A 27,505-nucleotide genomic window follows, 5' to 3' on the forward strand; every position below is an offset into this window, starting at 1 on the left:
ATGCTTTAAGCCTGCCTTGGAGGGACCAACTTGTAGGTGGCGAGAGGACAGTTCAGTCTTAAATAATAATACCAATTCCTGGCTACTGTTTCTGAAAAATGCACAGGGACGATTATACCAAGTTTTGCATCAGCTAAAATTTTAGGATTGAAAAAACCCTACATGAACATAATTTATATATTGTATTTAACATCATGCAATCAAAGAAACTACAAAATGATAGTACAGTATTTTATGATTTTGAAATGTCACATTTTTCAATTTTTGGAAGTTTTTCGTTAAGTAGCCAATATAGAAGAAGAGTATTTATAATGTGGCAAACCGTGATTCCTGCAAGCAGGGGTTTCTCACAGATGGAGGTGGGACGCGATCTTGGGACCTCCCGCTCTGTAGCATAGTGCTGATACTGCTGTACAAGACAGCTGGGCTCCTTTGCGGGAGCTAGTATCAGGCTTACGTCTTCATATTTAATTGCGTCACCTACCAGCCCTGACCCCTACCCCCGTACACTCTACACTCTCCCTTGCCAGACTCAAGTCTGCCCTCAGACTTGCTCACCAGGATACAGGCTTCCAAGTGCACTCTGGGGTACCTGCATCCCACTTCTCACACCAACGTGACGAACCGCAGTTCCCGCAGGCAGGGGTTTCTCAAGGGTGGTGTGACACGAACCTGGAACCCTCCCGCTCTGTAGCATAGTGCCGATACCGCTGTGCAAGTGAGCCAGCTCTTTTCTACAGTGGTATTGTCGCTATGCTTCAGAGCGGGCAATCCCAGTATAGTACGCTCAAAACACATGCAAAAAACACCCTGGGGAGTGTTTTCAACTTACATTCAAAACACTCTACTAGTCACTTTCAAAACACCCTCATGCGCAAAACACTCTACAGTACATTAAGTTCAAAGCATTTATGTAGATTTTTACAGTTATGTTATTACACTTATATTTTGCCAAACTTTTTTTTTTAGCTAAAGCTAACTGAATTAAGACAGAAAAAATTACTTGAAACTGTAACTACAAATATACTGTACATCAAAATACAGAGTTGAAATACAAAGAAAAAAAAAATACCAAAAAATTAACTATATACACATTAAAAAAAAAAAAAAAAAAAAAAACACAGTACTACATCCAGAAATGCACACACACAATAAATTGTAATCTATGGCTAACAGATTACTTTATTTCAAGCATACTGGTTTAAGTTATTTTGCTTCAAAAACAATCATTCTGGAGGGATTACAAAGTTTCTCTGTTTTGAATAAGCTATCTCGTTTAATACAACTGTTTTTAATGAAAAAAAAAACCTTAATATTAGAGCAAATACCAGTTGTTATTAACACACTGAAGTGTAACTCCTGTACATATTGACAGAACGTGTTTATTCCACCTGTTTTATTTCTGTGTACTTTGTTTGTACATTAGTTGGCCATCTGTAATGAAAAAACACTTATTTCCGAAAATTAGCCTTTCCTCCACTGTTCCCTCTAAGTGTACCTGGGTATTTCTCGTTTGATAAATAACTGAATATTTCTTGAAAGTTTGCTTTTTTTTTTTTAACAAGTCTACCCATCGTGTTGAAACTCTACAAGAGATTGGATTGCCCACAATATCAACAACAAAGCTGAGGCAGAATTACATTATTTTATGTATACTTTTATTCAAATACAGAATGACATTCATGTTTAGTCTCGTTTAGACACATTTCGATTAGCAGATTTCGATGTGTCTGCAAAGACGTACAAATCGCATGTTTAGAATATATATATATATATATATATATATATATATATTATATATATATATATATGCGACTGTTTCTGGCTTACGTAGTAGTGTTCTGGTCTTGAAAAGGAGTGTTTTAAACGTGAATTCAAAGCAGCAGTGTGTTTTGACCGTACGCTAATTACACTAGTGTTATTAGCTTATATTCAAAACACTCTAGTGTGCTTATACTGTGCAGTGTTTTGGGCGTCCTATACCGGATTTGCCTCCCACCTCTGCCCGTGAGCGGCCCTGCCTGCTCGAGATGCGGTTCGGTACAATATTTACTGTTCCACTATTAAACTGTAACTACAATGAATGTGTTAGCTGTTATTAAAAGTACATTTCTATTAAAAGGGCACCATTCCAAAATAATAAAGCAAAATACAAATGTCAGAACAAAAAATAATTGGATATCTGGAAAACAGGAGATTAGCTCGAAAAAGATCGGTGTGGAGAAAGCAATTAACATTTTGATCTACAAAGTTAAAAGGTTCCCCATTTGCTAGTTGTAGAAGCACATATTACTCTGGTACGCACCTATAATAATTAATATTATTATTATAATTATTATTATTATTATTATTATTATATTATTATTATTAATTTGCTATATTCTTTTGCACTCTAGCGAGTTATGACAGTGAGTGACAGAAGGTGTGCAGTTATTGTTGACAAGACCTGCAACGAGCAAGGTGCTTGCAATCAGTTGACGCTAAACAAAACAAACCATGGAACAAACTCCAAAATATGTCCAAAAGTAATCTTCGACAATTACTCTTACTTATTCATTTATTTTTGTAGTTGTTTTTTTTTTTTTTTTTTAATTTTTTTTTTATTTATTATTTTTTTTTTTTTTTTTAATGTATTTATTTTATTTCGCATTAGTTTTAACCCTTTCGTGGCTTTACCCATTCACAACCGAAAGAAAAACAGCACGTAAATGTTTACATTACAAATACATAACACTTACCATCTGGCATACCCCGTTTGCTTTTTGTAGCCAGTGTGCGTTGTACTTGTTGCTGCACCCTGAAACTCTTTTCATTAATTTGCCTGTTGGATAGTTTTATATTTTTCTCAGGTGGCAAAGCCAAACTGGTGTCATCAGACAAATGAAATCCGTCCGATGGTAGGGCAGTCTTTATAAAACCATCTGAATTGGATTCTGTGGTTCCCATGTCTGTATTCAGTTGAAAATTCAAACTTTACAGGCAAGAATTAGCCAAAATGTTGTTTTTAAATCAAGTCACTTGCAATTTCCAGTAAGCCAATAACAAATGTAAAATGATATTTCACAAACCCTACTTGAACGTCGGTGCTGTGAAGTCCTTGAGCTTTTATCTTTTTCTGAAAGCCATCTCCCCACCAATTCGTTAGAGCTTGGGAGGTGGGGCTGGGTGTGGCCTAACAGTTTCAAACTCACCTTTACAATTCACGTCACAAAGAGGTGTTGGTGACCTGTTATATACGTACGTTGTAGCGATTATAAAATTAACATACTATAGTTGTATTTCCTGTATGCTGCAGACCATGCGTTTCTGCACAGTTAAGCCTTATGGTGATATACAGATAAATACTGTACGTGGTAGAATACAATAATTTGGTATGTAAGTTTATTATTGTTGTAATTTGTATTATTATTACAAATAACCTGCTCTGGTGTCCCTGTGATTTATTATCTGCTATGATAATTTATAACCAAACGAGACACGTTAAAAACAGCCTTCAAAAAGAACTGCATAATTTTAATTTTACAATTAGAATCAAGAGTATAAAAAAGTATTTAATAAATTAACTATACAGTATACAGTTACTTGCTAGCCTTCTATCTATAAATATGGAGCCTGTCCTTATACAGTTTGATAATGTATGATTTGCAAAATAGGCATCAGTATAGTTTGTTTTGTAACGTTGTTGTGACAGTAAACGTAGTATTTAATAAAATAGACACTTTATTTATTTATTTATTTCTTATCAAGTTCTTAGAAGCAGTCAGTTGATGGCAACAATGATAGTCTACGGTAGGTGACGCATTTCTTACTTTTGGATGGAATTTTGTCAAAAGACAAATATTTTCTACGTTTTCTTTAAATATCCGGAGGGCAGCGTGTATTAACATATATCTTCAAAGGATCATTTGGAAGTATTTTACTGTGTTTCTGTGTTTTTTATTTTTTATTTTAAAATTATTTTTGTATTATTATTAATACGATTTTCACGACAATGGGTGATACAGTTTTGCTATAGTATGTTAATAAATGTGTATGTTCCAATTTCCCATTTAATTTTAACCCAGCTGACTGAGTCTATAACCCAATGCTGGGAAGCCACAATGGTAGCACAGCGCATTTTGCATTTTGTAAATGTCAAGAGTTCCACCTGTTGATGTCAATGTGTTGGGGGTAAGACGTATCCAAACCAAAGTATTACACACACACACACACACACACACACACACACACACACACACACACACACACACACACACACTAAATGTGTTAACATCGACTGTAAATAGTTGTTTGATCTAAATCCGACTAATATATTTGAACTAAAGAAGATTATAATACAGCTGCTTGTAACTTAGCTGAAAATTGTATTACTTTAAAAACATGACAAGTGGGTGTGTGTGTTTTAAAATATTTAAAATAAAAATAAAATCATAAAAAAGTGAACTCTGTAGGCTACTTAATTCTGCAACATCGTCTTATTTGATAAACTGGTAGAATTAAGAACGTTTTACTTTGACTTTAAACAACACAATACAATATGCAACAACACCGCCACTCATCGTACTGTATTATAGCATATAGTGCCCTCTGGTGGATAAGCAGTGTAAAACTGATCCCTTAAAAAAGGGCATATTCACTGAGTATTTTATAACTACCAATAGGATCTGCATACATTTCTGCGGGTGGAGTTGAGTGACGTCACGCAGCAGCCCTCAAAGAACGCGCATCTCTGCAATTATATCCAGAACTGCAGATCTGTGCAGAACTGCGCAAATGTGCACTACTTCAGGACAACAGAAGCGTGATGTATTGAGCTGCATGTGGCTTATGTTGTGATGATACAATTTGGCGACTTCTTTCTCTGAAAATCCCTGTTGTCAGCAGTGAAAGTCGCTAGTCGCTTTGACAATATTTTTGTCGCTAGAGAAACACAAAAGTCGCTGGATCTAGTGACAAAATCGCTAAATTGGCAATACTGGTTGTGTGTGACTGCACACAGTCCAAATCGTATTGCCTGTGCTTTTCTGTACTGCTCTCCTATGCCTAACCGCAGACACTCGAGCTTGTGTAACCACCTTGGCGTATGCTACGCGCTACCCTGGGTTGTGTGACTCCATGCAATTAAGGCTAAGCGCCTGCCCAATACCCTCAATGCTAGTGCCCTTAGAGCCTCAGTGCTTTGATGTCCTTGGTGCTTAGACACTCCGTGCCTCAGTGCCCTCGATGCTTCAGGGTCCCTAGTGCCCTTAGTGCATGCACCCTTTGTGCTCACCACCCTTAGTACTTCGGCGCCCTCACTGCATCAGAGCCTCAGTGCCTCATGATTCTGTGCCCTCGGTGCTTAAAGACGCTCTGTGCCTCAGTGCCCTCGTGCCCCTAGTGCCCTCAGTGCTCACTGCCCTCTGCTTTGGCACCCTCAGTGCATCAGAGCCTCGGTGCCTGTGTGCTTTCACACCCTTGGTGCTTAGATGGTCCGTGCCTTGATGCTTTACAGCCCTTGGTGCCTCAGAGTCTCGGTGCTTCAGCGTCCTCAGTGCTTAGATGCTCAGTGCCTCTGTGCTTCAGCGCCCCAGCACATTGATAACCATCTGCCTCTGGTGCCCTCGGTGCTTCGGCTCCCTCAGGCCTCACAGTCTCTGTGCACACAGTGCTCTTGTTGCTTTGGCACCTCATCGTGCCTTGGTGCTCCAGAGTGTGGATGCCCTTGGTGCTCATTGCTCCTCAGTGCTTTGGTACCCTTGGGGTCACGGTGCACGATTCCTTTATTCCCAGACGTTCCTTGGTGCTTCTGTGCCTTTTGGAGCCTTGGTGCCCTCGCTCCCTCTGTGCTTCGGCGCCTTGGTGCCTTAGCGGATACCAGCATTCGGTGTCCTCTGTGCTTTTGCACCCTTGGTGCCTGAGGGCTCCAATGTTAGTCACCCTTGGCGCTTCGGTGTCCTTGTTGCTTCGGCGCCTTCATACCCCAGTGCTACACTGGTTAACACCCTCCAGTGTTTTCAATGCCCTCGGGGCCATAGACAACAAGCATGGCTAAATTCCATGCTTGCACATCCTTCAAAGTGAAACTTCCTTCAGAGGACAAGCACCTCTGCATCCGGTGCCTCCTCTGCCCTTGGAGATATTGGTGATATTGGAGACATTCCGTGATATTTGTGCAGCGTTCCAGCCAAGGGTTCTACACAGGAGATTCAATAAGTTTACAGGCACAAGATTCCCTGCTAGCTCGACTGAGCTGTCTGCGGCGCTGGGAGCCCCAGCCTCCACCTCCTCTGTCTGTCCCTGAGCCCCTTGCAGAGCCTTCTCTGCACTCAGGCTCCGTACCCACTCTGAGTCACCTACACAGTGCTAAGTGGGACAAGCACTCGAGACATGGACAGGACATCAAGGACTTCAAATCCTAGAGTATTTGGCCAGGCAGGAGGCTCGAACCCCTGCTCTGGCCCCGGCTCTGCCGATAACACCTGCTACTGAGCTGACCCCTCCATCTCCAGTGGTTACACAGGAGGTTTTACAGCCAGACATTATTATGGCTGAGGAGGACCAGAAAGCGGCCTCCTGGGAAGGTGGCTCCTTCCATTAGGAGAGAGAGGCTGGCATCCACCCGTGACACACACAGTGACTCGGACGGTCCAGATCCCCACTGCTCCGTGTGGCGACCTGAAGCACCACCTTCAGGCTTCCGCGACAGCAAATAGCCAGGCCCACACACAACGATGGAAGGGCACTGGTCGTGTGATCCCTGTGCAACAGCGCTCCCAGAGGCAGTTCCAACGCAGCCCCCGCAGCGGGCTCCATCCCAGCCTCAGCAGCCATGTACTGTGGCTAGCTGGGATAAAATGCTCAGTGAATACCTGACCTGTGGCAGGCATATCCTAAAAGTATTGTTGGTGGTCGTCTTCCCTTCCAGGGAACCAGGGTTACATCCGTACCCTAACGGTTTTGTGCATCTCTCATTTTGAGTTTGTTGTACTATCAAGCTTTTGTTTTTAACACTGTGCGAGAGCCAATTTGAGTAACTCTACCACTTTGAAGGTTAAAGTCAGAGCTTAAGGGTGGTTTTATATGTAGCAAAAGCTTGAGAGCATAATTGATTGTTGTGGGATCAGAAAATGGTACACACTATTTGCAAAACTGACCGGTCTTATGTGAACATGCAGTATGCAATGATTATTTCCATATATAGGGTACTCATCTGCATAAAGAATTTATTAAAACAGTATATTGGACTCTTCCTATAAGCCAACACTTTACTAGTTGAAATGTTTAGCTAGGCTTGAGGTTAACCCGTGCAAGTTGATCTGTGAAAAAGAAGCCTATTAAAACCTCCAAGCAATGTCTTTGCACATTTCTATGTCCTGCTCAAAACCAATCAGGTTTCAAATTAACCACATTCATGTTTGTATATACGTAACCAAAATGTACTTTTTTGCTTGTTTGGAAACATGTCATTTCCTACAGTCAAGTGAGATTAAGGGAATGTCAGGCCGGTTTATTACTTAATATCAGACAGAATTGTTCTATAGAAGGATTTCAATTGGAGCTGACATACGTTATTAATTATTTCTGAAGGGCATTTAGTGCATGAGGTGTCTAAATTGGTTTGTTTTGACACAGTGACCTCAGGAAAGGATAATTGTAGCTGGATAACACAGTGGTGTTAAATACATCGCTGGTCTGCTAAATGCTGTGGATAAATAAGGTAGCGGCCTCTGCATTCCTGACCCTGTTGTGCATGCATTTAGCTGGTAATACCTTATGGTCTAGCAGTATCTCATCTCTGCTGCCTTTTAATAAATGTCTCCTTTTGTTCTATTATTGCCAGTACCCTTTGTCATTTAACTTTTCAATATTACTACACTTTCCTAAAAAAAGCAAGCAAAATAAAACATGTAAACTAAACCTACAAGTAAAATAATACATAAAATAAACAAACTGTAGGAAACCCCATTCCTCTTACCCTTTAAGATCCATTAGACCAGGGCTTCTCAAACTTGGTCCTGGGGACCCCCTGTGACTGCTGGTTTTCATTCCAACCAAGCTCTCAATTACTTAACTAGACCCTTAATTAAACTGATAATTTGCTTAATTAGACCTTTCTACTTGTTTTCAGCTCTTAAACAGCTGCAAAGTTCAAGTTACTTATCAAATGTTATAACTAACTGAAATATGCAATTGTTCAAGAGCTGAAAACAAGTAAAAAGGTCTAATTAAGCAAATTATCAGTTCAATTAAGGGTCTAGTTAAGTAATTGAGAGCTCGGTTGGAAGGAAAACCAGCAGCCATGGAGGGTCCCCAGGACCAAGTTTGAGAAGCCCTGCATTAAACTGTGGTGACAAGACTGGCCTTATTTTGGGTTCATGCCCCTATAAAAATGTGCCCCAGAGACTGAAACTTGATTTTTCAGTGCTTTCTTTGCACACTTATTACAATATATAAATCAAACAAAACAAAAATTGCACCAAGCTCTTCCAAGCACTTACTAAACGTATGCAGGCCCCTGACAACAGTTAAGCTGTTTACCTGACATGCATAACATCTAAACACTTTCACACAAACACACATAAACCAAACGTAGGTTTAACCTTTAAACACAGTACCATTTTCAATGAATATAACACACAGTCAGGCTCGTCACACAGCAGGAGCCTTGCACACACTGGCTGCTCTCCTTTTATACCTGGCAGCTGGCCTCAATTTACAACTGCTAAAACAATAAAACAATTAACAAATAATAATTAAATAAAACAATAACATAATTAAATCAACTAAACAATTACATTAAACAAAAACAATTAGCTTTGCAGGGAGGTTTTTCACCCTGTCACTAAACAAATTTGTACACTTGACTGTTAATTAGCTAGGTGGACCAGGAAAGGGTTTACCCCAAAGACCCATTCAAAACATTTCAGCTAATGCCCTTGAAAAACACTCTATACAAGCAATACATTTCTTATTTTGTCATATGTTGCAAATGATGAGGGAAAATAAACTATATAAACATGTATAATTCATTCACATAATCACCAACTCTGCTTTAAATAAGTATGGCATTTGTAAGGTAATTAAAATATATTACCATGGGCTCCCGAATGGTGCCTCCAGTAAAAGGCACTCCAGCCGGAGTGTAGGATGCGCCCTATATCTTGGAGATCTCGGGTTTGAATCCAAGCTATTCCACTGCCGATCGTGGAAGGGAGTTCCCAGGGAGCGGCGCACAATCATCCAACCAGGGTAGGTGATAGGTCCAAGAGTATATAGCTGCAGAGCGAAGGCTCCCACAGCGTAGCTCCCACGTGCGCAACTCGTAATTTTACGTAGTGCTTCATTCACCTTCAACACCCCTACCACGCAACTATAATGCCCCATGAACCTTAGGTTTAAAGTTTTGGTTATTGTTATTAAATAAATTTTGTGTTAGTACCTAAATTTTCACTCTTATCATGTGATCTGGCTGTAGCATATAATGATGACGTCTTTTACGAGTTGCGCATGCAGCACTACCCTATGTGAGCTACCCCATGTGAGTTACGCTGTGGGAGCCTTCGTTCTCCAGCAGTACTCCTCTCGCTAGGTCGGGAGGGGAGTCCTTGGTGAAAAAAAAATGGATTGCTGACGGCACTCGTTTCGGAGGACGCGAATGCTCGTCTTCGTCTCCCTCGAGAATGCATAATAATTGGATATTCTAAATTAGGAGGAAATTGGAAAATGAATGAAAATAATTGTAAAAAAAACCCAAAACATATTACCATGTTGGAAATAAGAAGAAGAAAAAAAGAGCATTTGTTTTCTGTTTGCCCTTGAAAATTGAACTTTGACCTATTCCACAGTCTCATCATTGGCTGAATATTACAATTACAGTTGCAGACAAAAGTATTGGCACCCTATGCTTAACCACAATTCAACTTAACAGATTAAGGACAAGCATTTAGTAAACTTCAACTCATTTTTAATAAAACAAAAAGCAAAATGTACAATTTCTAGTAATTTAACAAAATAATCTTGATTAAAAATAAATAACTTATTTAATTTAAAGTTTTTGTTCAAGACAAAAATATTGGCACCCCTGCTTTAGTATTTTGTGTTCTCTCCTTTTGCTATTATTATGAATTTCAGACTTCTATGGTAATTCTTAGCCAGAATGTTACATCTTGTTGGGGGAATCTGGGCACATTATCTTGCATATTTCCTTCAGCTCAGTCAGATTGGATACACAATGTTTGGCTACAGCTTTTTTAAGATCACCCCAAGGCATTTCTATTGGATTGAGATCTGGTGATTGTAAAAACCATTCCAGAAGGTTTATTTTTGTTTTCTTCAAGAATTCCAGGATTGATTTAGTCGTATGCTTTGGGTCATTGTCGTGTTGGAAGATAAACTGTCTACCACTCGACCTACGACAGATCTTCAAATCACATGAATGTCTCCAGTCTCTGAACTGCTAAAACACCCTCTTATCATGACTAAACCACCTCCATGTTTAACTGTAGGTGCAAGGTTTTCTTCATTGAAAGCATTCCCTTTTTTTCTCCAACTCTGTTTTAATCTCATTGGACCAGAGAATTTTGTTAAAAGATTCCTATTCATATTTCTTAGCAAATTTTAGATGGTTTGATTTATTAATTTTCTTTAAAAGTGGTTTGCAGTGAGGTTTACATGCTTACAACCAACTCTTCTGTGTTCTGTTGCCTTTTGTTCCGTTCTTTCATGCACTATTATGCCTGATGCTTCTAAATCTTTCTTTAAGCCCTTGTGCTGTTAATCTTAGATTTTTTTGAAGATGATTCTCGTACCTGTTGTGCCCGTAATTTTCTTTGGATGTCCACTTCTTTCAAGCTTTTCAGTTGAATTTATTCTGTGGTAATTTATTCTTTGATATTCCATATTTCTTTGATACTGTTCTGTAGTAATTTCCTTTGTTGTAGTTTTCTGTGAGTGTTTTTCTCAAATGTTAATCAAACTCCTTTGTCTTAACCATCACCTCCTGTGTTGCCAAAACGTTCTTCAACAGAAGTTTTAAATAATTACCTCTTTTTATTGATTTAAAATACAGCTTGGGTACCTTGTAATGGTTTTCAATCAATGAATATATTTAAAAAAATCATTCTATAATTTTTGGTTCAAATTATGATCCATTAATAACCAATCAAGGAGTCTATATTGGTGCTCATAATAGTCTTTCAATTCATCAAAGACTGCCCCAGTGATTTCTTTGGCATGCAAAATAATCTCTCTCTCTCTCTCTCTCTCTCTCTCTCTCTCTCTCTCTCTCTCTCTCTCTCTCTCTCGCTGCGTTTTACTCTAAATAAACAACATTATCTTTAAGACAATTACATTTGCAATGCATGTAGTATACTTACTCTCAGCAGATTATGTTCCTTAAACCTAATTCTTTAAAACCACTTAACTCTATCAAAGTGATATTAGATGTGCCTAGGATAATCTACAGGTTGATATATAAAGTGTGATTCAATGAGCCTCAGCTGCACAACATCTCCCTGGCTGAGAATTCCATGTGTTGTTGAAGCAGGGTAGAAAATGGGTCAAGCAGCGACGCTACCACAGAGAAAAGGCACCTATATCATGGAGCTTCATGAATGGTATAGGTAATGTTATGCTTTTATTAACATTGTGTTTTTATGTTGGCATAACATTTATAATTTACTGTTTAGATGGAAAAGTCTTGGGAGTCAGATCCCGAATAGGGGTTAGCAGTTGGTATGGAAGGATAATACATTCTGCTGTATTGGAAAGCCTGCAGCACAGGTCAACTGCTCCGAAGATGTACTGGATATTGGAGCTGCTAGCAGCTTGTGTCAGAAAAATATAAATTATGTATAAGTTCCCTTTTAAGTTAAATTAAGAGTGCATTAAAAAAATATGGGTTCAGTTACTTCATCTAGGTGAAAGGTGTTCAGTATATCCACACTGCACTAACTAGAATCCTAAACAATGATGGCTGTAGCAGCTGTCTAATTGGCAATACAGGACAAGGAACTAACCTCATTTCTGTTCTACACACACCACACAAACAAACAATTCCCAGATCTATTTCTCATGTCAAGATAAAAATGAAGAACAATATAAAATATTGGGCATGCAATATCATTTTTCTTATGCTTTAGTGTTTTTTTTTTAAAATTATTATTATTACTTGGTTATAATAACTTTATTTGGCAGTTTTGCTAAATACAGGGGGAGGAACATATCAGTAAAAGTCTATTCCAGTTTACAAAGTTGGACGCCTGTACTCTTTAATGGGTAAGATTAAGCTTTGGTTTTGATACACCAGCTAACCTAAAATCTTCTCTGGATCCACTGATTTGCTTACTATTTAGGTCAGTGCTTACCTCATCTGAATAAGTCTAAAATGTACTGTATAAGTACAGTAGAACCTGCAATGACCTTATTGTTTTGTTCCAGGAATTTTACATAAAAAAAATAAAGACAAATTCCTATCTTGAAAGCCAGAGGTGCTTGTATTAGAATTTTAATATTATGATAATTTGTATGGTTTATAGTACTGGTACAATGAAGTCTTCTGAGATTAAAAAAAAAAAAACAATTCTACTATAAATAGACTACAAAGTATGCAATATACTTGAGACAAATAATTTTGTGTGTAAAGCTGCAGCCCATGGTAATGTATATTTCACTAAGGAATGTGAGCGAAAGCAGTCAGCAGTTATCTTGGCTCTAGTCTCATTGTGACCCAAAAGTTAGGTTAGGAAAAACTTTTTTGAATTTAAATATTTGAAACTAAATGTATTGAAATAATCCACTACAATGCTAAAAGTCCTAGTCATAGACTTAAATCGTTAGTAATTCATTGCCATCTGTAGCTGATGGACGATATCTTAACTACCGCTAAGTAAAATTTAAAAGAAAGAACAGGTCAGGGCCAATGAAAAGCTGTTGTGATTAGTGAGTAGCAATGTCTGAACAATTCACATAAACATTTGTCTGAGTCAATCCTAAATAAATAAACATCAGAAAACCATGCAGAATGTCATAGAAATGTTAATGTTTTAACAACAGTCCTATAAAACCATTTTGTTAGTCTAGACAGGTGTTCTGTATGTCTGAGGCAGTGTTGGACTATGGAGATGATGGGCATTGTGTGCTGCTGTCTGGGAGTGCCATCCTTTTAACCTGCTATTCAAGAGGAATGTTCTTGAACACTGGAGAGGTCTTTTTCTAAGTTAAACAGGCAGTCGAACACGTAGAATCCTTTGGTCTGTTATTTCGATTCTTTCTGCAGTCATTGTCTGTTAACAAGATTTATTTTGCAGCTCTATGCAATGATAGAAAGAGTAAAACTCCTGAATTATTGCTTTTCCTTTTGTAATTAGGAAATCTGTCATGTCTGCTGCGTTCACAGATTTTTACGTACTCTTTTTTATTCATTCTGCATACACTCATAACTTGGGGGAGACGTTAGGAGGACAGAGATGTTATAAACTCCTAGTGGTTTATGTTCGAGCACTGGGTGAGCTTGTATGTATGTCCATATAACCTCTATTTAATCAAGAAAAACATTCAAGACCTGAAGTTTTACAAATCAGAGCAGTGCTCCTTGCTTTATTAAAATGCTTTTAATATTGGAAAGGTAGTTTGCGCATACCACCAAAATCCATAAACATGCAATAACAATTAACGTTTCTAAGTTAGTTGCAAATTCAGCATCAACACTTCAATTAGCATGATACTTCTCCGTGCATCAGTGCAGCCACCGGGCCAGCTATACACACGCCAATGACCTAATACACTTATATGTATTTGTGCAGCCACTGAGCCAGCTATACACGCGGTCTAAAAAGCACCCACTTCTATATTTCGGTTCATTCAACATAACACTCTCTCAAAAACTAAAACATAGTTTCAATACCTTATAGCAATGCAACCAATACATGTGAGATATAATATTGTAGATAATATGCTTACCTCTTATTATAAGGAAAAGTAGCGTGAACAAAGGAATCAGAATTGTCTTGTGGAGATCTGCAAATGATGGACCACTTCACTCTGCCAAGCTGAGTCTTGATTGTGGTACCTCATTGTAAAAGATATGAGGTTTTATAGATTTTGGTCTCCATTGAAATACATGGAGAGACTTTATCAAATCCAATCATTAATTTGGTTAGACACTTCTTATCTTTCTTTGGCACGCAACAACCTAAAATTTTAGAGCCATATTCCAACAACTTTTTAAAATATAACACCTGTTCCAAACACTTGACCATGATCTCACTCACTCATTTCTCGACCCCTCCTCTATCTAAAAAGTTAGGTGAAACATAGTTCACAAGACCCTTGCTATTCCTTTATTTTATATGTGTATACAAAGAGAATAATGTTATTTTAAATAAATGTTGTTTAAAATATATATAATACTATTAGTTATAATTATATTGATTATATACCTGGTTTCTAAGTACATATTCCCTCATATCATTCTATTCTTCAAATTAGTTTTCCTTTTCTCTTTACAGGCGTGTGCTTAGCAGATATTATAGGGAACTTCCATCTTATGTTTTTCTAATATAGAGTTTCTCTTCATGAATAATCTATTTGTTTTTTATTTAAGTGTAAGACTATAATGTCTCTGTCCTATGAGTTTCTTAACAGCATGAACTCAGCTGAACTGCAGATGACCTATTTTTTTCAGCGGCTCACAAACCAGATAAAACCGGTTCACTAGTGGCACACCAATCTTCCTAATTTCCAGCGATAATTAATGTCTTTTACCAATGTTCCCCCTTCTTCTAGGATGAGAAGATAATTTCCTTCATTAAATTTTAACCTTGACGCTATAATCTTTTTGATAAAAGAATTCTCGCTTTGCGTGCCAACTATGCCTCCCTTTACCAGGCACGGCTTTCTCTAAAAAACAGGCTGTAGAAGGGTGGTGGGTAATTCACTGACACAGGAGACAGACAGGTGAATTTGGCAACACCACACAGGTGCCCAGTTTTATTTCGGGTTGCTATTTTTTCTTTTGTCCCGCAGATGGCGCTGTGGGTCCGTGATCTGATTTACCAACGATGCTAAACAGAACCACGGGCATACCAAGCGATGGTACACAATACCAACGCCCTTGTAGGTGCTTCGAAACAATAATTCAAAACAGAAGGCACAAAGAAACAAGGAAAATAAAACAGTAACAAAACTACAAAGAAAAGGTGCTGCACGTGACAGCTATATCCCAGTCGCCGCGTCCTACACTGCTGGCTAACTAGCCTGCTCTTTTACAATGCTTCGGGGTCTGCCCAAGGGTTCCCCACTCTCACTGTCTCGCTGTGAGACTCTTTCTTTTTTTCCCAGCTGATTCCCGGTCCTGGACCAGCGCTTCCGCACTCTCGGCGCGTTTTAACAGGGCAGACCTGAGGAAACAGCGGAGCATTATTTTATAGGGCCAACAATCTCCCAAGACTCGCCTCTCAGCCATTCAGAGAGGGGGAAAGTCCACACACCCACTTTCCCACCTCCCCGTGTCACTGCCATGACTCACAGGCGGTTGTTGGACGACTGCCGCCCTCTTCCTGCAGCCCTGTGAACACACCAGCAGAGTCACCTTTTTGGGAAAAAAGTTCACATAAAGTTTACCTTCTCAAAACCTATCCTCTACTTTTAAAATTATTTTTCATTATTTGTTTAATCTTTTTATTTTATATTTCAAACAACATCTCTTTATGCTTTATCATCTTTTTAACTCACCAAACAGTTTACTCCCTATAGAACACGATTATTAACTATTTTAAATGCGAACCTATCTTGATGAGAAACTATTTCATGCATATTATCGTAACAGGCAGTGTTAAGCATATGGTCTTACACGCACAAATTGTTTATAGTAAAAAGCAAGCATATTATATAAACCCTATTTCAACATTTTCAACATTTCCTTAGGCTAAAAGGGTGCTTAGCATTCAATTCTGGGAATCAAGCCTATCTTGATAAGGAACTGCCTAAAAACTGGCCACTTGTATCAAACTATACCAGTTTCTACTGCATGATTTTATTTAAAGAGAACACATAAGTTTCACAATTACTAATTAAAACAGCATTAAGCGTTACTTTTGATTACACACTTACATAATTTTCCAGACTAAAGATTATACAAACATTACAAAGGATTATAACACATATTATTGCATTAATACATTTCATTTTTAAATCATCCAGTCCATTTCCAGGGTTTCAGCTCGCTCCCAGCAGGACTCCACTTCGGTCTCAGGTTCAGCTCGGGTTGGCTCAGCGAACACGACAATAGGCCCTTGAATCCATCATCTTGCATCACAGGTGTGAGTCGCCATGGCCTTGACTTTGTACCTACAAGACCCTTGTACACGCTTAGCAGGGACACCTTCCTCACATTCTAATTTTCCCAGATGTGCCCATTTCACTAAGTGACCCTTTCACAACTCATGCATTCAATCCTCTTAATATCTTTTTGGGTTTACATTTAAATGAGAGAAAGAAACTCCTACAGAATCATTGCATTCAAACAAGATTCTACAGTGTTTAGCCAAATGACTGCGTGCCGGACAAAGTCTGGGCCCAGTCGATGATGCCTTGCTTTGGCACATATTACATGCACAATTAACAAGAGGATTATGTTTTAATTTATGTGTCAGGGTTACTTCTGCACCATGTACAGTTGTTCTGGATCTGTACACATTGTTACTGTACATTTCTTTCTGCTCACACAAGGTCACTTTGCGAGGTATGCCTTCCATCCAGAATACTGAAGAACGCCAAAACTCACTGTTATACATATTTTCTGGTATCCAATTACTGTTCTGCCTCAAATCATCAGTTGGCAGACACAATACAACTGAATCTGAATCAGTTGATGAACCATGAGCCTTAGCCACTGAAATTCTCCATATAAAAGGATTCAATGTTTTACTGACCAGCCTAGCTGATTCAACGTTATTTGCGACAAATCAACTTCTCTGGACAAAAATTATTTGGTGTAAATTAATTTGCTGTTTACATGACCTTTGTCAATGCATGGCGCTAGAGACTTATTTCTAGCGTAATATCTCTTGTGTTTCCTATATTTTCCTTTAGTTATTCTCTAATTGAACCATAAAAAATACCACTTTTTCTATTAGGCAGTACACAGCACAGTTAGCAAATAATCTAACCAGATAACTATAAAGCAGAAGTTTTCAGAATACCCCCCCCCACACACACACACACACACCTTGCTATAGCCTTTGTCTAAAGAAAAATGAAGAGGTTATTAGATTAAGCAATAAAAAAAGTGAAGGTGCATAGTGGTATGAATACAGCAGACGTTCATATAACATCACTCAGTAACAAAATTATTGGCTTTTTGACACATGCATTTTTCATAATCTTTAATATTAATTTCAACTTGGGTACAGCCTGTGCTCCTTGAGAATACATCTGTAATTAGACCCATGTGGAGAACATTGTACTCATAGGTTTGAATTGAATTTGAGGTATAATTTTGAATGAATGGCTTTTAACAAGCTCTCTCATGAGCTGCACCTGGCATGTAGGCACACAAAATGTGCACGTACAATATAGCCTATACAAATATGTTTTATATAAATATATATAAAAAACATCTCAAATCTTTTTGCTCCATATTTTTAATAGCTCATTTATTTCTGAAATAAAAAAAATACAAACTACAAAAACTACTAGCTCTGTGACAGGGCAGAAACCCTGCATGTGCGACTCATGTATTTGTTCTGTGTGTTCGGGTTTTGTAAATTAAAGTTTGTTGAAATGTTTAAGTTTGTACTAGATATGGCAGGGCTGAGGTTAAAATCCCAGCCCTAATTAGAAAAGTGTGGAATGTGGCCAGGTGTTAATTGATTTATTGATTGTCAATTAACCCCTGGCCATGTGCTTTAAAAGTGGAGCCAGCGCCTTTGTTTAGAAGGGAGTTAGTTTAGGAGAAGGGCTAAGAAGTGGCTTGTGCTTTCTGCACAGAGATATCCGTAGGCAGATCAAATGTATCAGATTTTGGTTTGGTTTGACAGTTTTGATCAATATTGATACAGTATGGTGATACTAACCGAGTTGGTGAAAAACACTTAGCCTTAGAACCTTAAAATGAAAATATTGTTTATTATTTCACTTTACAGAAAGTTTATCAATGAGTGCCCTAGTGGACTGATTACGCTCCATGAATTTCAAAGGCACTTCTGTGATGGTACAGTGGGCAACGAGTCTTCAGAATATGCCGAGCAGATATTCAGAACTCTGGACAATAATGGGGTAGGCAGCGGGTTTTGTAATTTAGAGCATTGGGCAAAGCAGGGGAAAGTGGAGGGAATTGTGGACACCTTGCATTTTGCAGGAACCTAATTGCATATGCATTATAATATATATTATTTAAAGAAATAATTCATGATAAGTTCCAATTTAATGTATCACACTTATTTCTTATGACGGCCTTATTCAAATTCCTTATTCATGTGATTGACCATTTACTGGAAAGACCCTTACAACAGATAACTACAATAATTTTGCAGTTCACCATATTTTCCCTTTGCTTATATTATGCATTTAGAGAGCATTACCAAGCACTTTTAACAAGCTACCCCATCTGTATTTCTATGACTAAATTAGTGCTTTATCATTAATACTTTCTTTATGAGTTTGCTTCATAGTTTCTTTACTATGGTAGACTTTTAGCAAACTTTTACAAGGGGTGTAGAGTCTTAAAATGTTTATTCTGAGTAGTCTATGACATCAGAAGACATTTACTCCATTGCTATTGGCTACATGCCTTCCAAAATGTATTGTAAAATCTAAGCATTCTGAGTAATTTTGACTGTGTCATTAGCCTTTTCTTCAGAAATGACACATACTTAGAGAAACATGGAGGAACTGTTTATGGATAATCCTCACAGTGGAACACTTTTTGTTTTTGTACATGTTAATATTTGACCCCTTCTGTTTTGCACAGGACGGGATTGTTGATTTCCGAGAGTATGTGACTGCTATAAGTATGCTGATTCAAGGCTCCCCTGAAGAGAAGCTGCGATGGTCCTTCAAGTTGTGTGACAAGGATAAAGACGGCGCTATTACGCGATCAGAAATGTTAGAAATTATGCAAGTATGTTTTGTTTTATTACGTTTATCAACAAGCAAAATAAGTGATCTTCTTCATTAGTAAAAAAATAAATAAATAAATAAATCCTACCAACACAATTCTGCTTATTTTAATGTTCTGCTCTAGATCTCATTAAGCTTCCTACAATTGTCTTTTACTTCTGCCTAAACCACAGATAATACTTTTACTTTTAGATACACTGTTAGGGTTTCCAAGATCACATGCAGATAGGTTCAGTCAAATAAGGCTAGGAGGTGATCCAAATAGTTTTAAAAACAGTTTCTTTTCAGTTTTTCTTACAAGTTTTTTTTTGTTTCAGATGAGGCCTGTTTAAGAGTATGAATGTATAAATAAAGCAAAACATCTGTTCATTTTGATGCATTATAATTGATTTTTTATTTATGTTGAATATGGCCCAACATGTATGGAATTAGTTAATACATTTTATTTATAATTTAGTAAATAACTATGTACTTCCTTTTATTTCACAAACAAATATTTTGTGTGTCTGTGTTTGTGGAATCCAGTTTCATCCTAAAAAGTTCCAAGCTGTTGAGAATGGTGGATGTCGATACTGTTGGTAGTCTAAAATATGAAATTATTGAAACCATGTGTAACATTTGTAAAAGATGGAACAGTAATGCAATTTTTGAAGGAAAACAAGAATTTCATGAATAAAGTTAGGTTTCATTAGTGTTTATCCCAGTAGGTGGCACCAGACATACTTTTTTCCATTGAATTCTTTTGTGTAACAATGCAACTGTGGCTGTATAAAGCCACATGGTGATCAGAGATTTACCAGGCACTTTTTTAAAGTACAGTATTACACACAGTAAAGTACAGTATTTACATTAAGAACAGTATTACACACAGTATTAATACTGTAAGAAATTCCATAAGCATCTGTGTATTTACACACAGCTTACTGTTTGCACACACTGCTTTGAGGCAGTATTGATTCTCCTGATGTTTTTCATGTGCTCTTCAGGCTATATATAAAATGAGTCTGGCTGCTTCTCTAACAAAAGCAAACCCTTTAACTGTGGAGGAATGCACAAACAAGATATTCAGCAGACTGGACAAAGACAAAAATGGTAAGAAGGTGTCTTAAGGAAGGATGCTAGCTTTAAAAAATTGCCATGCAGCAAATTCACTGGGTCCCTTTGTTTTGTTTTGTGCAATGTTGTGTTATTACACCAATTTTAGAAATAGAAGACATTGCTTCAAATAATAATTTGGGGTGTGGGGTAGATTTTTGCTTGCTTTATAACATTAAAACATTAGTTTGTTTTACATTTTTCAAAAAATGGGTGTAAACCTAGCATGGTGGTAAAGGCTTTATGAATATGACCTAATGTGTCATAAACATTCTGTAGTATTCATAAGAATAGTATACAGTAACCCAGTATTATTTATAATTCTGTGGATTTTTCTTTTTTATATGGGAAGGTGATGTGCAGGTAATATATAAATGAAGCTTTGAGAAATGCAATCATAAAAGTGGGTTTGAGAGTATTTTTTCTCTTAGCTGATAAAAGCCTGAGGTGGGCTCTTGGTGGCTGGCATTGCTCCAAGGTGGCTCTGTAAACCAGGTCTGGCACTTGCAAAACACAGCATATGTTATTTCTGCCCTTCACAGTGATAAGTGTATTACAGCCTCTCTGATACCTGCACATGTTCAGTGAATTGTAATTGCACTTTTGATGCTGAGTAATACATGCATGGAAACTTGAAATGTTCTTCCCAAGGGCTAACAAGGGGCGATTTTTGATGAGCAGAGTGGCCTCTTCTTGTTCCCAACATTTCCATCACATTTAAAGTCTAGATAAATTGTGATGAAGGCACAGAAAATGAAAGCATGGTAAACATGACAAATCACTGTAAATGCAGTAGAATCATTGTACATGTTAAACTGCAACACTTCCATGCAGATTCAAGTGTCATTGCTTAAAAACTATTCTCCACTTTTCTCTTTCTGTAGCCGTTATCAGCCTAGAAGAGTTTATCGAAGGAGCTTTAGATAACGACTGGATACGTGAAATGCTCGAGTGTGACCCCAACACAGTCAAAGTGGAAATGCCTCAGAAAACCTCTCCTGTCTAGCAAGCTGCCTACCTCTGCATGACTCAACACCATTAAGGAACCCAACCTGTAGGGAATTATACAGCTCCTTAGCAACAAGCTATTTATTGCACAGTAGTTGTGGTGATTTGAAAAATTTAAAGAGACACTGCCTGTGTAGCACTGTAAAAATAGCATTATGCATTTTTCAATGACTTACTGTTTTTTTGAGAATTACAGGTCGTAGTTCATACACTGGCTTGAACTGTGCCACTATTAAATGCAACATTCCTTCATTTCTGATTGGAGGAACTGCACTGTTTTCATGTTTGTTATTAAAATGTTCAATAGTTCGTATCATGTGGAATTTTGTATTCTGTTAAATTAAAAAAGCTTACTCATTCTGTCCATCTGTCTGCATCCTATATAAAACATAATGCAATAAAATGAGTTAAATTTGACCTTATTTTATTATCTTCATACTATCCTTCAAAACATAATCCCAGTTTTCAAAGACGGACTGATCCCACTGAAATCTAGGTTCAAATATAAACTCACTCTTTAAATCTTCAACACTCTAATGCTCGTTTTGTATATTATATGTGATATAGTATAATACTTTCCCATCTCCATAACCTCAAAAGCAAAAATAATGGTATATACAATACGCTAGATTCACAATGCTACATTATTATCTTTAAATTGTTATTTAGTATAATGTCCTGTGGACAAAATTTTCACTGATGTAAAAACAGATTTTTGGATTAACCATAGTTCATAATGCATGTGTAAGTGCAACCACAGATGCACAGTATGATGCAAACTGTATTTAATGTACAGTACCAAAGTGTTAATCATGTAAGTCTTATCCAGAATATTCAAGATCTCGTCCCCAAATATACTGTATTAAAAGTGTTAAGGAAAATGCTGGTAAGGTCTTGTTTTATTCTGAACGTTTTAATCCCTATAGTAATTTTTTTGACATTAATAAACAATATACATTTCCTTTCTGCAAACAACAGTCAAGCAAAATCCTGTTTGATGCTTGCTTAATGCTTATACACACTGCAGCCAAACCAATAAGCCATTTCTATTTAGAGCAGGATTATAGAGTGTATCACATTTCATGTATGTGCACTAACCTGAACCCTCTGGTTTATGTCACCTTTTGTTTGTTGTCACAAGATCAATTGGAAACGGCATAGTCTATTAACAAATTATTGTCCACGTCAGTGCAATGATATATAATGCAATGGTATAAGCTATTAAGAGAATGTCACTACAGTGGTAATGTTTTCATATTTTTTACAAACCAATATAACACCAGAACACACTGATTATTTATGTAGGTGCCATGGTACCATTTGTGCTATTGAAGAATACCGTGCAACATTTCTTCAAACTCCATTGTCTTGCTTTTGCTGTGGACAGCCAATGCTGTTATGCAAGGGGTTTGTTGCACTGGTTCCATTAGTTTTCTGATGGTATCTCACTTGTATTGTCTAAGTTGATGGGAACATATTTCTACACCCTTAATGATCCCATAACGATCAAAATACCAAACATTCCATTCAAAGACACACAGCAGAAAACAGTACTGTAAAAAACCCGTTATCTCTTACACTGTCCAATGTGTAAATTTCTACTTCCTGACAATGTAGTTCTAACTGACTACCAACACATTCAAATGAAAAGAAACATTAATTTGAAAAAAAAAGACTCTACTTTGCTTGTGTTTTTATAATATGTACTGTACTATGTATACATAGTTGACACATGAGTGCTTTGTTGCTAACACCAGTAGCTGAAAGCGATTAAATTCAACACTGCTGCTATAGATCCACTGCAAAAATGACATAAAACAATCTAAGGATCTCCAGTAGATATCATTTTGTTAAACTGGGCCTCGGGGGAGCAAAGTTATTGGTTGTGTAAGTTTAGATCTTGCTCTGAAGTGCAGGGTATGTGAAATGAGCATAACAATCTACTTCAAGTAATGTGGCAAACCAAATAAGCAGCGCAATTCTGTGCTAGCTAGGTGATGGATTTGTTTAGTTCCTTATTGCTGAGGTGATCAGCACTGGAAGATAGGATCACTCAGAAACTGGTACTGATCTGTTCGTTGTTAAAGGGGCTTGTTTTGTCAATGGTAAGTTTTCTAGGAGATTTAGCGCCTGTTTATTCAGTATTGGGATTGGTTAAGAGGTAAATAAAAAATAGAGTCAGGTTAAGTCTCTGTAAGACCTTTTGGAAAGACTGTGAGTAAGAACAGTATAGCCAGAGCATGTTAACAGTTTGACTGGTTTGTACTTTACATATTAAAAAAAAAAAAAAAAAAAAAAAAACCCAATGAGTTCTTAATCATTTACTATGGAAGTCTCACTTTTTTTTTAAACATGTTTGAATGTTCTGGGCTGCGATTGTGATATCAGTTAACAGGGTCTTGCTCTGATGAGGTAGTATTAGTATTGCATGAAGGAGTTTGATACATTGACACATGAAACTTGTAGCTCTCTGGCTACATTTTAAACCCCAGAAAACCACACTTGCTCTTGTTACATATAAAAGTATTTTCCTTTAAACAACTGCAACAAAAATCAATGATTGATTATATGAATGGTTGGTACCACTCTGTTGTTACGCTGTATATGTGATTACATAGCAATTACACTGTAGATATACAACCACGTGTGTAAATACAGTTTAATTATCAAAGATCTAGCAAGTGCAAAGATATTTGATTTTCTAATTTCTCCTGTCTTGACTCAAACAGAATTAAAGTAAACAGTTGAACACCCTCGCTTAGTATTGATATTCATAGCTAGTACGAAGAAACCATAGGAGCTTTCTTCCCAGGTCTATGTACAGTATATACAAATCGAACTGGCTTGTGTACAAATGCATCCATTCATCAAAGTGACAATGGGGGAGTTTCCATGTTCTAATTTTACTCAAGACATTGTGCTTGAGCAAAATGAAAAATGGCCCTATATATTTCAGGTTTATTTTCGGCCACAAATCTGATCCTCTCGTGCTGTTCTCTGAAACGTGCACGTGCAGCGCCACTTCACCTGTAAATAACCACACATGGAAACTACCCCACTGACACTTTAGCACAGTAAGTTATTGAGGCAAGCACATTCTCCCTTCCAACAGATGGCGCTACAGGATACAGAATCGATGGCCACTTTGTACTCCACTTAACATAAACAAGGAGATAGAAAAGGTAAGCAGGGTGTTCTGCCACTGTTATCAGTAAATGCCTGTAAATGCAGGTAAAAGGGAACTAGTTTTATTAACACATTCTAACTATATGAGTATGTTTATTGAATTATTAATAGGTGTGATTAGTTTGCTGAACAACTGGATTCATTATGTCATTATGTGTAACCTGCTGAAACAACTTACTATCAATCAGAAGTTTACTATATATATATATATATATATATATATATATATATATATATATATATATATATATATATATATATATATAGTACCAGTCAAAAGTTTGAGTACACCTGCTTGAAACCAAGTTTTTCTTGTTTATCTATGGTTTTAACTGTATAAACTTGTCTATAAACGCTTAATATTTCATTATATGATAAGTGTAATTATATAAGTTGATAATCATAAGGGAATTGCATTCATAAATTTCATTTTTAAATGAAAATGTAAAACTTGTCAATTACAATTTCAATGATCACACAAAGCAAGGGGATTTCAGTCTGAAGCCCAAGTCAGTTAAAAGTCTGAAATGTGTATAAAACTGTGTTAGAACACTGGCCTAAGTATAAAAGTGTCTTTGTTAGATGTTCTCGGACTTAACTAGCATGTTACCTAATTAAACTTTTGTCACCAATTATTGTTAACAGGTGAGGGTCCTTGATTACTATAAATATAGGTAGCATAGGCACAAGTTCATCATTCCTGAATGGCAGAAAATGGCAAAATACGCTCAGTTAAGCAAAGAAAAAAGACAGTCTGTAATTACTTTTAAGAAATGAAGGTCAATCTTTAAGACAAATCGCAAGAACTTTGCAAGTGTCTGTAACTGCTATAGCCAAGACCATCAAACGATTTGAAGAAACTGGCACTCATGCAGACCAAACAAGGTCAGGAAGGCCAAGGTTGACCTCAGAATCAGAGAACAAGTTCATTCGAGTCACAAGTCTGCGAAACCGGCAATTAACTGCCCCTGAAATACAAGCTCAGCTAAATGCTAATAGAAATACAGATGTTTCAACATCAACTGTTCAGAGGAGATTGCGTGAAGCTGGCCTAACTGGAAGAATTGCTGCAAATAAACCATTGTTAAGAGTGCAGAATAAGAGGGAGAGACTTGCCTGGGCCAAAAAACACAAAAACTGGACATTTGAGGAGTGGAAGTCAGTCTTATGGACCGATGAGTCAAAATTTGAAATATCTGGGTCCAACCGCCGAGTATTTGTAAGACGCAGAGAGGATGAGCGCATGAGTTCTGAATGTGTGGTTCCCACTGTCAAGCATGGAGGAGGCAGTGTCATGGTCTGGGGTTGCTTTGATGGTGACAGAGTTGGTGATCTTTACCAAGTCCATGGCAAGCTCAACCAGCATGGCTATCATAGCATACTTCAGAGGCATGCCATTCCATCAAGAGTACGGCTAGTTGGGCAGTCCTTCATTCTTCAGCAAGAGCTGGAAGAGCTGGAAGACATGTCGGGTGATTTCCTGCTAAAACTTGTTAACCGAATTCCTCGTGTTTGTGTGGCTATTATTAAGGCAAAGGGTGGCTATTTTGAGGAATCCAAGATTTAGAGCCAATTTTCAGTTTTCTTGAACATTGCTTTGATACTCCTTATGTTTTGTTTTGTATATTGTAACGTGTTTTCGTTTTCAAGTATTTACAGAAACATATACGACGTAAAACATTGTCAATTATGAAAAACCCTAGTTTCCAGCAAGTGTACTCAAACTTTTGACTGGTGCTGTGTATATATATATATATATATATATATATATATATATATATATATATATATATATATATACACACACACACACACACACATGGGACAAAGCAAATAAGTTGATGAGATTACCTGCTTGGATGCATTCACAATGCTCTTAAGCCAAATTAAACTTTTACAACACAAACAGCAGAATTAATCTTTGTAATGCTTTACATGCCAAGCTAATGCATATAGTTTAATGGAATGTATTTCATCCTGGTATGAAAAATGTATTATATCCATGGAATGTGGGAGCTCAACAATTGTAAAACATTTCAGCCAGTTTAATTATTTTGGTGGCTCGAAGAGATGCATTCTGTCAGTGTCCACAAAGTAATATGTATATCATTAATGTTTGAAAGAATTTGATTTTATTAGTATCATTCAAACCAGCCACTAATAGTACTGTATAAATGTACTGCAAGATCTGCCAAACACTATGTTGCAACTATAAACCAGACAACTGGTAGTTCCATTGATTAAATCTCTGAAAGACCACTCCTAATTAGCGCCAATCAAGCCACTTCAGAACCACTAATAATGGCATAACTCATATTCATTCTATAACATGCATTAATGTCTTGGTGCCTGTGACAGGATGACGTGTGGTGACGTTAGGCAAGATGCAGGAACCACAACACACACACAGGCAGTACTGCAGTGAAAAAGACGTGGCGTGAGCCGTTTTTATTTAAGTACAAAAATAAAATAAAAAGTTCAAACAGAAAACACTGCTCACAGAGCTAAATAAAATAATAAACAAAACAAGTCACGAACACAATAACAACCCTTAAGGTCTAACTGGCTACAGGTGACCATCTCCCGATTAGCAACAAATTAATTTGGGAGATGCCCACCTTCTGCACAAGGTTTTTTTTTTTAATTACACCTGGCAGAGGACGAGCTGCCTACCTCACCTCTGCAGAACACGTTTAAAATAAAAACAAAACGATAACAAACAAATACAATAAATAAATACAAAAAACAATGCCCATGGCTTTAGCCATCATTTAAATACATAACAAATCATAATAAACAAACACAAATACAAAACAGGGGCGGAGGGGGAGACCCTGTTCTAAAAATAAATAAACAAATAAATGTACAGGGCTCCTCGCCCTGTTACAGTGCCCTCTTGTCAAACTGTGAATGAATTACCTAGGTCTCCAGTCTAGCCACAACATTTATAGATTCATTGCTATGGATTTTGTCGGACATTACAGTAGATGTATTATCTACTGAACAACCACAAGAGGAATGGGGAACAATGAAGTTTTCCTATACGACTCCTGGGAAATACCTAATTAGCTGTTTGTAGGTGAAAACAATTACTAACCCAAAAGACAACTACATG

At 37.3% G+C, this 27,505-nt stretch overlaps 2 protein-coding genes across 2 annotated transcripts in view; one reads left to right on the top strand and one right to left on the bottom strand.

Moving 5' to 3' along the window:
• The window catches only part of LOC121319686 (plakophilin-2-like), a 44,960-nt gene extending 41,501 nt beyond the window's left edge, over positions 1-3,459 (bottom strand). Inside the window, exon 1 of the mRNA XM_041257367.1 lies at positions 2,739-3,459. Coding sequence (XP_041113301.1) covers positions 2,739-2,946 — 208 coding nt within the window. The 5' untranslated portion in view covers positions 2,947-3,459. The remainder of the gene's footprint in view (positions 1-2,738) is intronic.
• An 8,076-nt stretch (positions 3,460-11,535) lies between these two features.
• On the top strand, positions 11,536-21,413 carry si:ch211-245j22.3 (uncharacterized protein LOC563798 homolog). Its single transcript, XM_041256297.1, has 5 exons — positions 11,536-11,603; positions 18,126-18,258; positions 18,953-19,102; positions 20,088-20,193; positions 21,081-21,413. Exons 1-5 carry the CDS (start codon positions 11,536-11,538, stop codon positions 21,200-21,202), a joined length of 579 nt encoding a protein of 192 aa, XP_041112231.1. The 3' UTR covers positions 21,203-21,413.
• Positions 21,414-27,505: the final 6,092 nt, after the last annotated feature.

The sequence above is a fragment of the Polyodon spathula genome, chromosome 8 (genome assembly GCF_017654505.1).
Source record: "Polyodon spathula isolate WHYD16114869_AA chromosome 8, ASM1765450v1, whole genome shotgun sequence".
Classification (NCBI taxonomy): Eukaryota; Metazoa; Chordata; class Actinopteri; order Acipenseriformes; family Polyodontidae; genus Polyodon; species Polyodon spathula.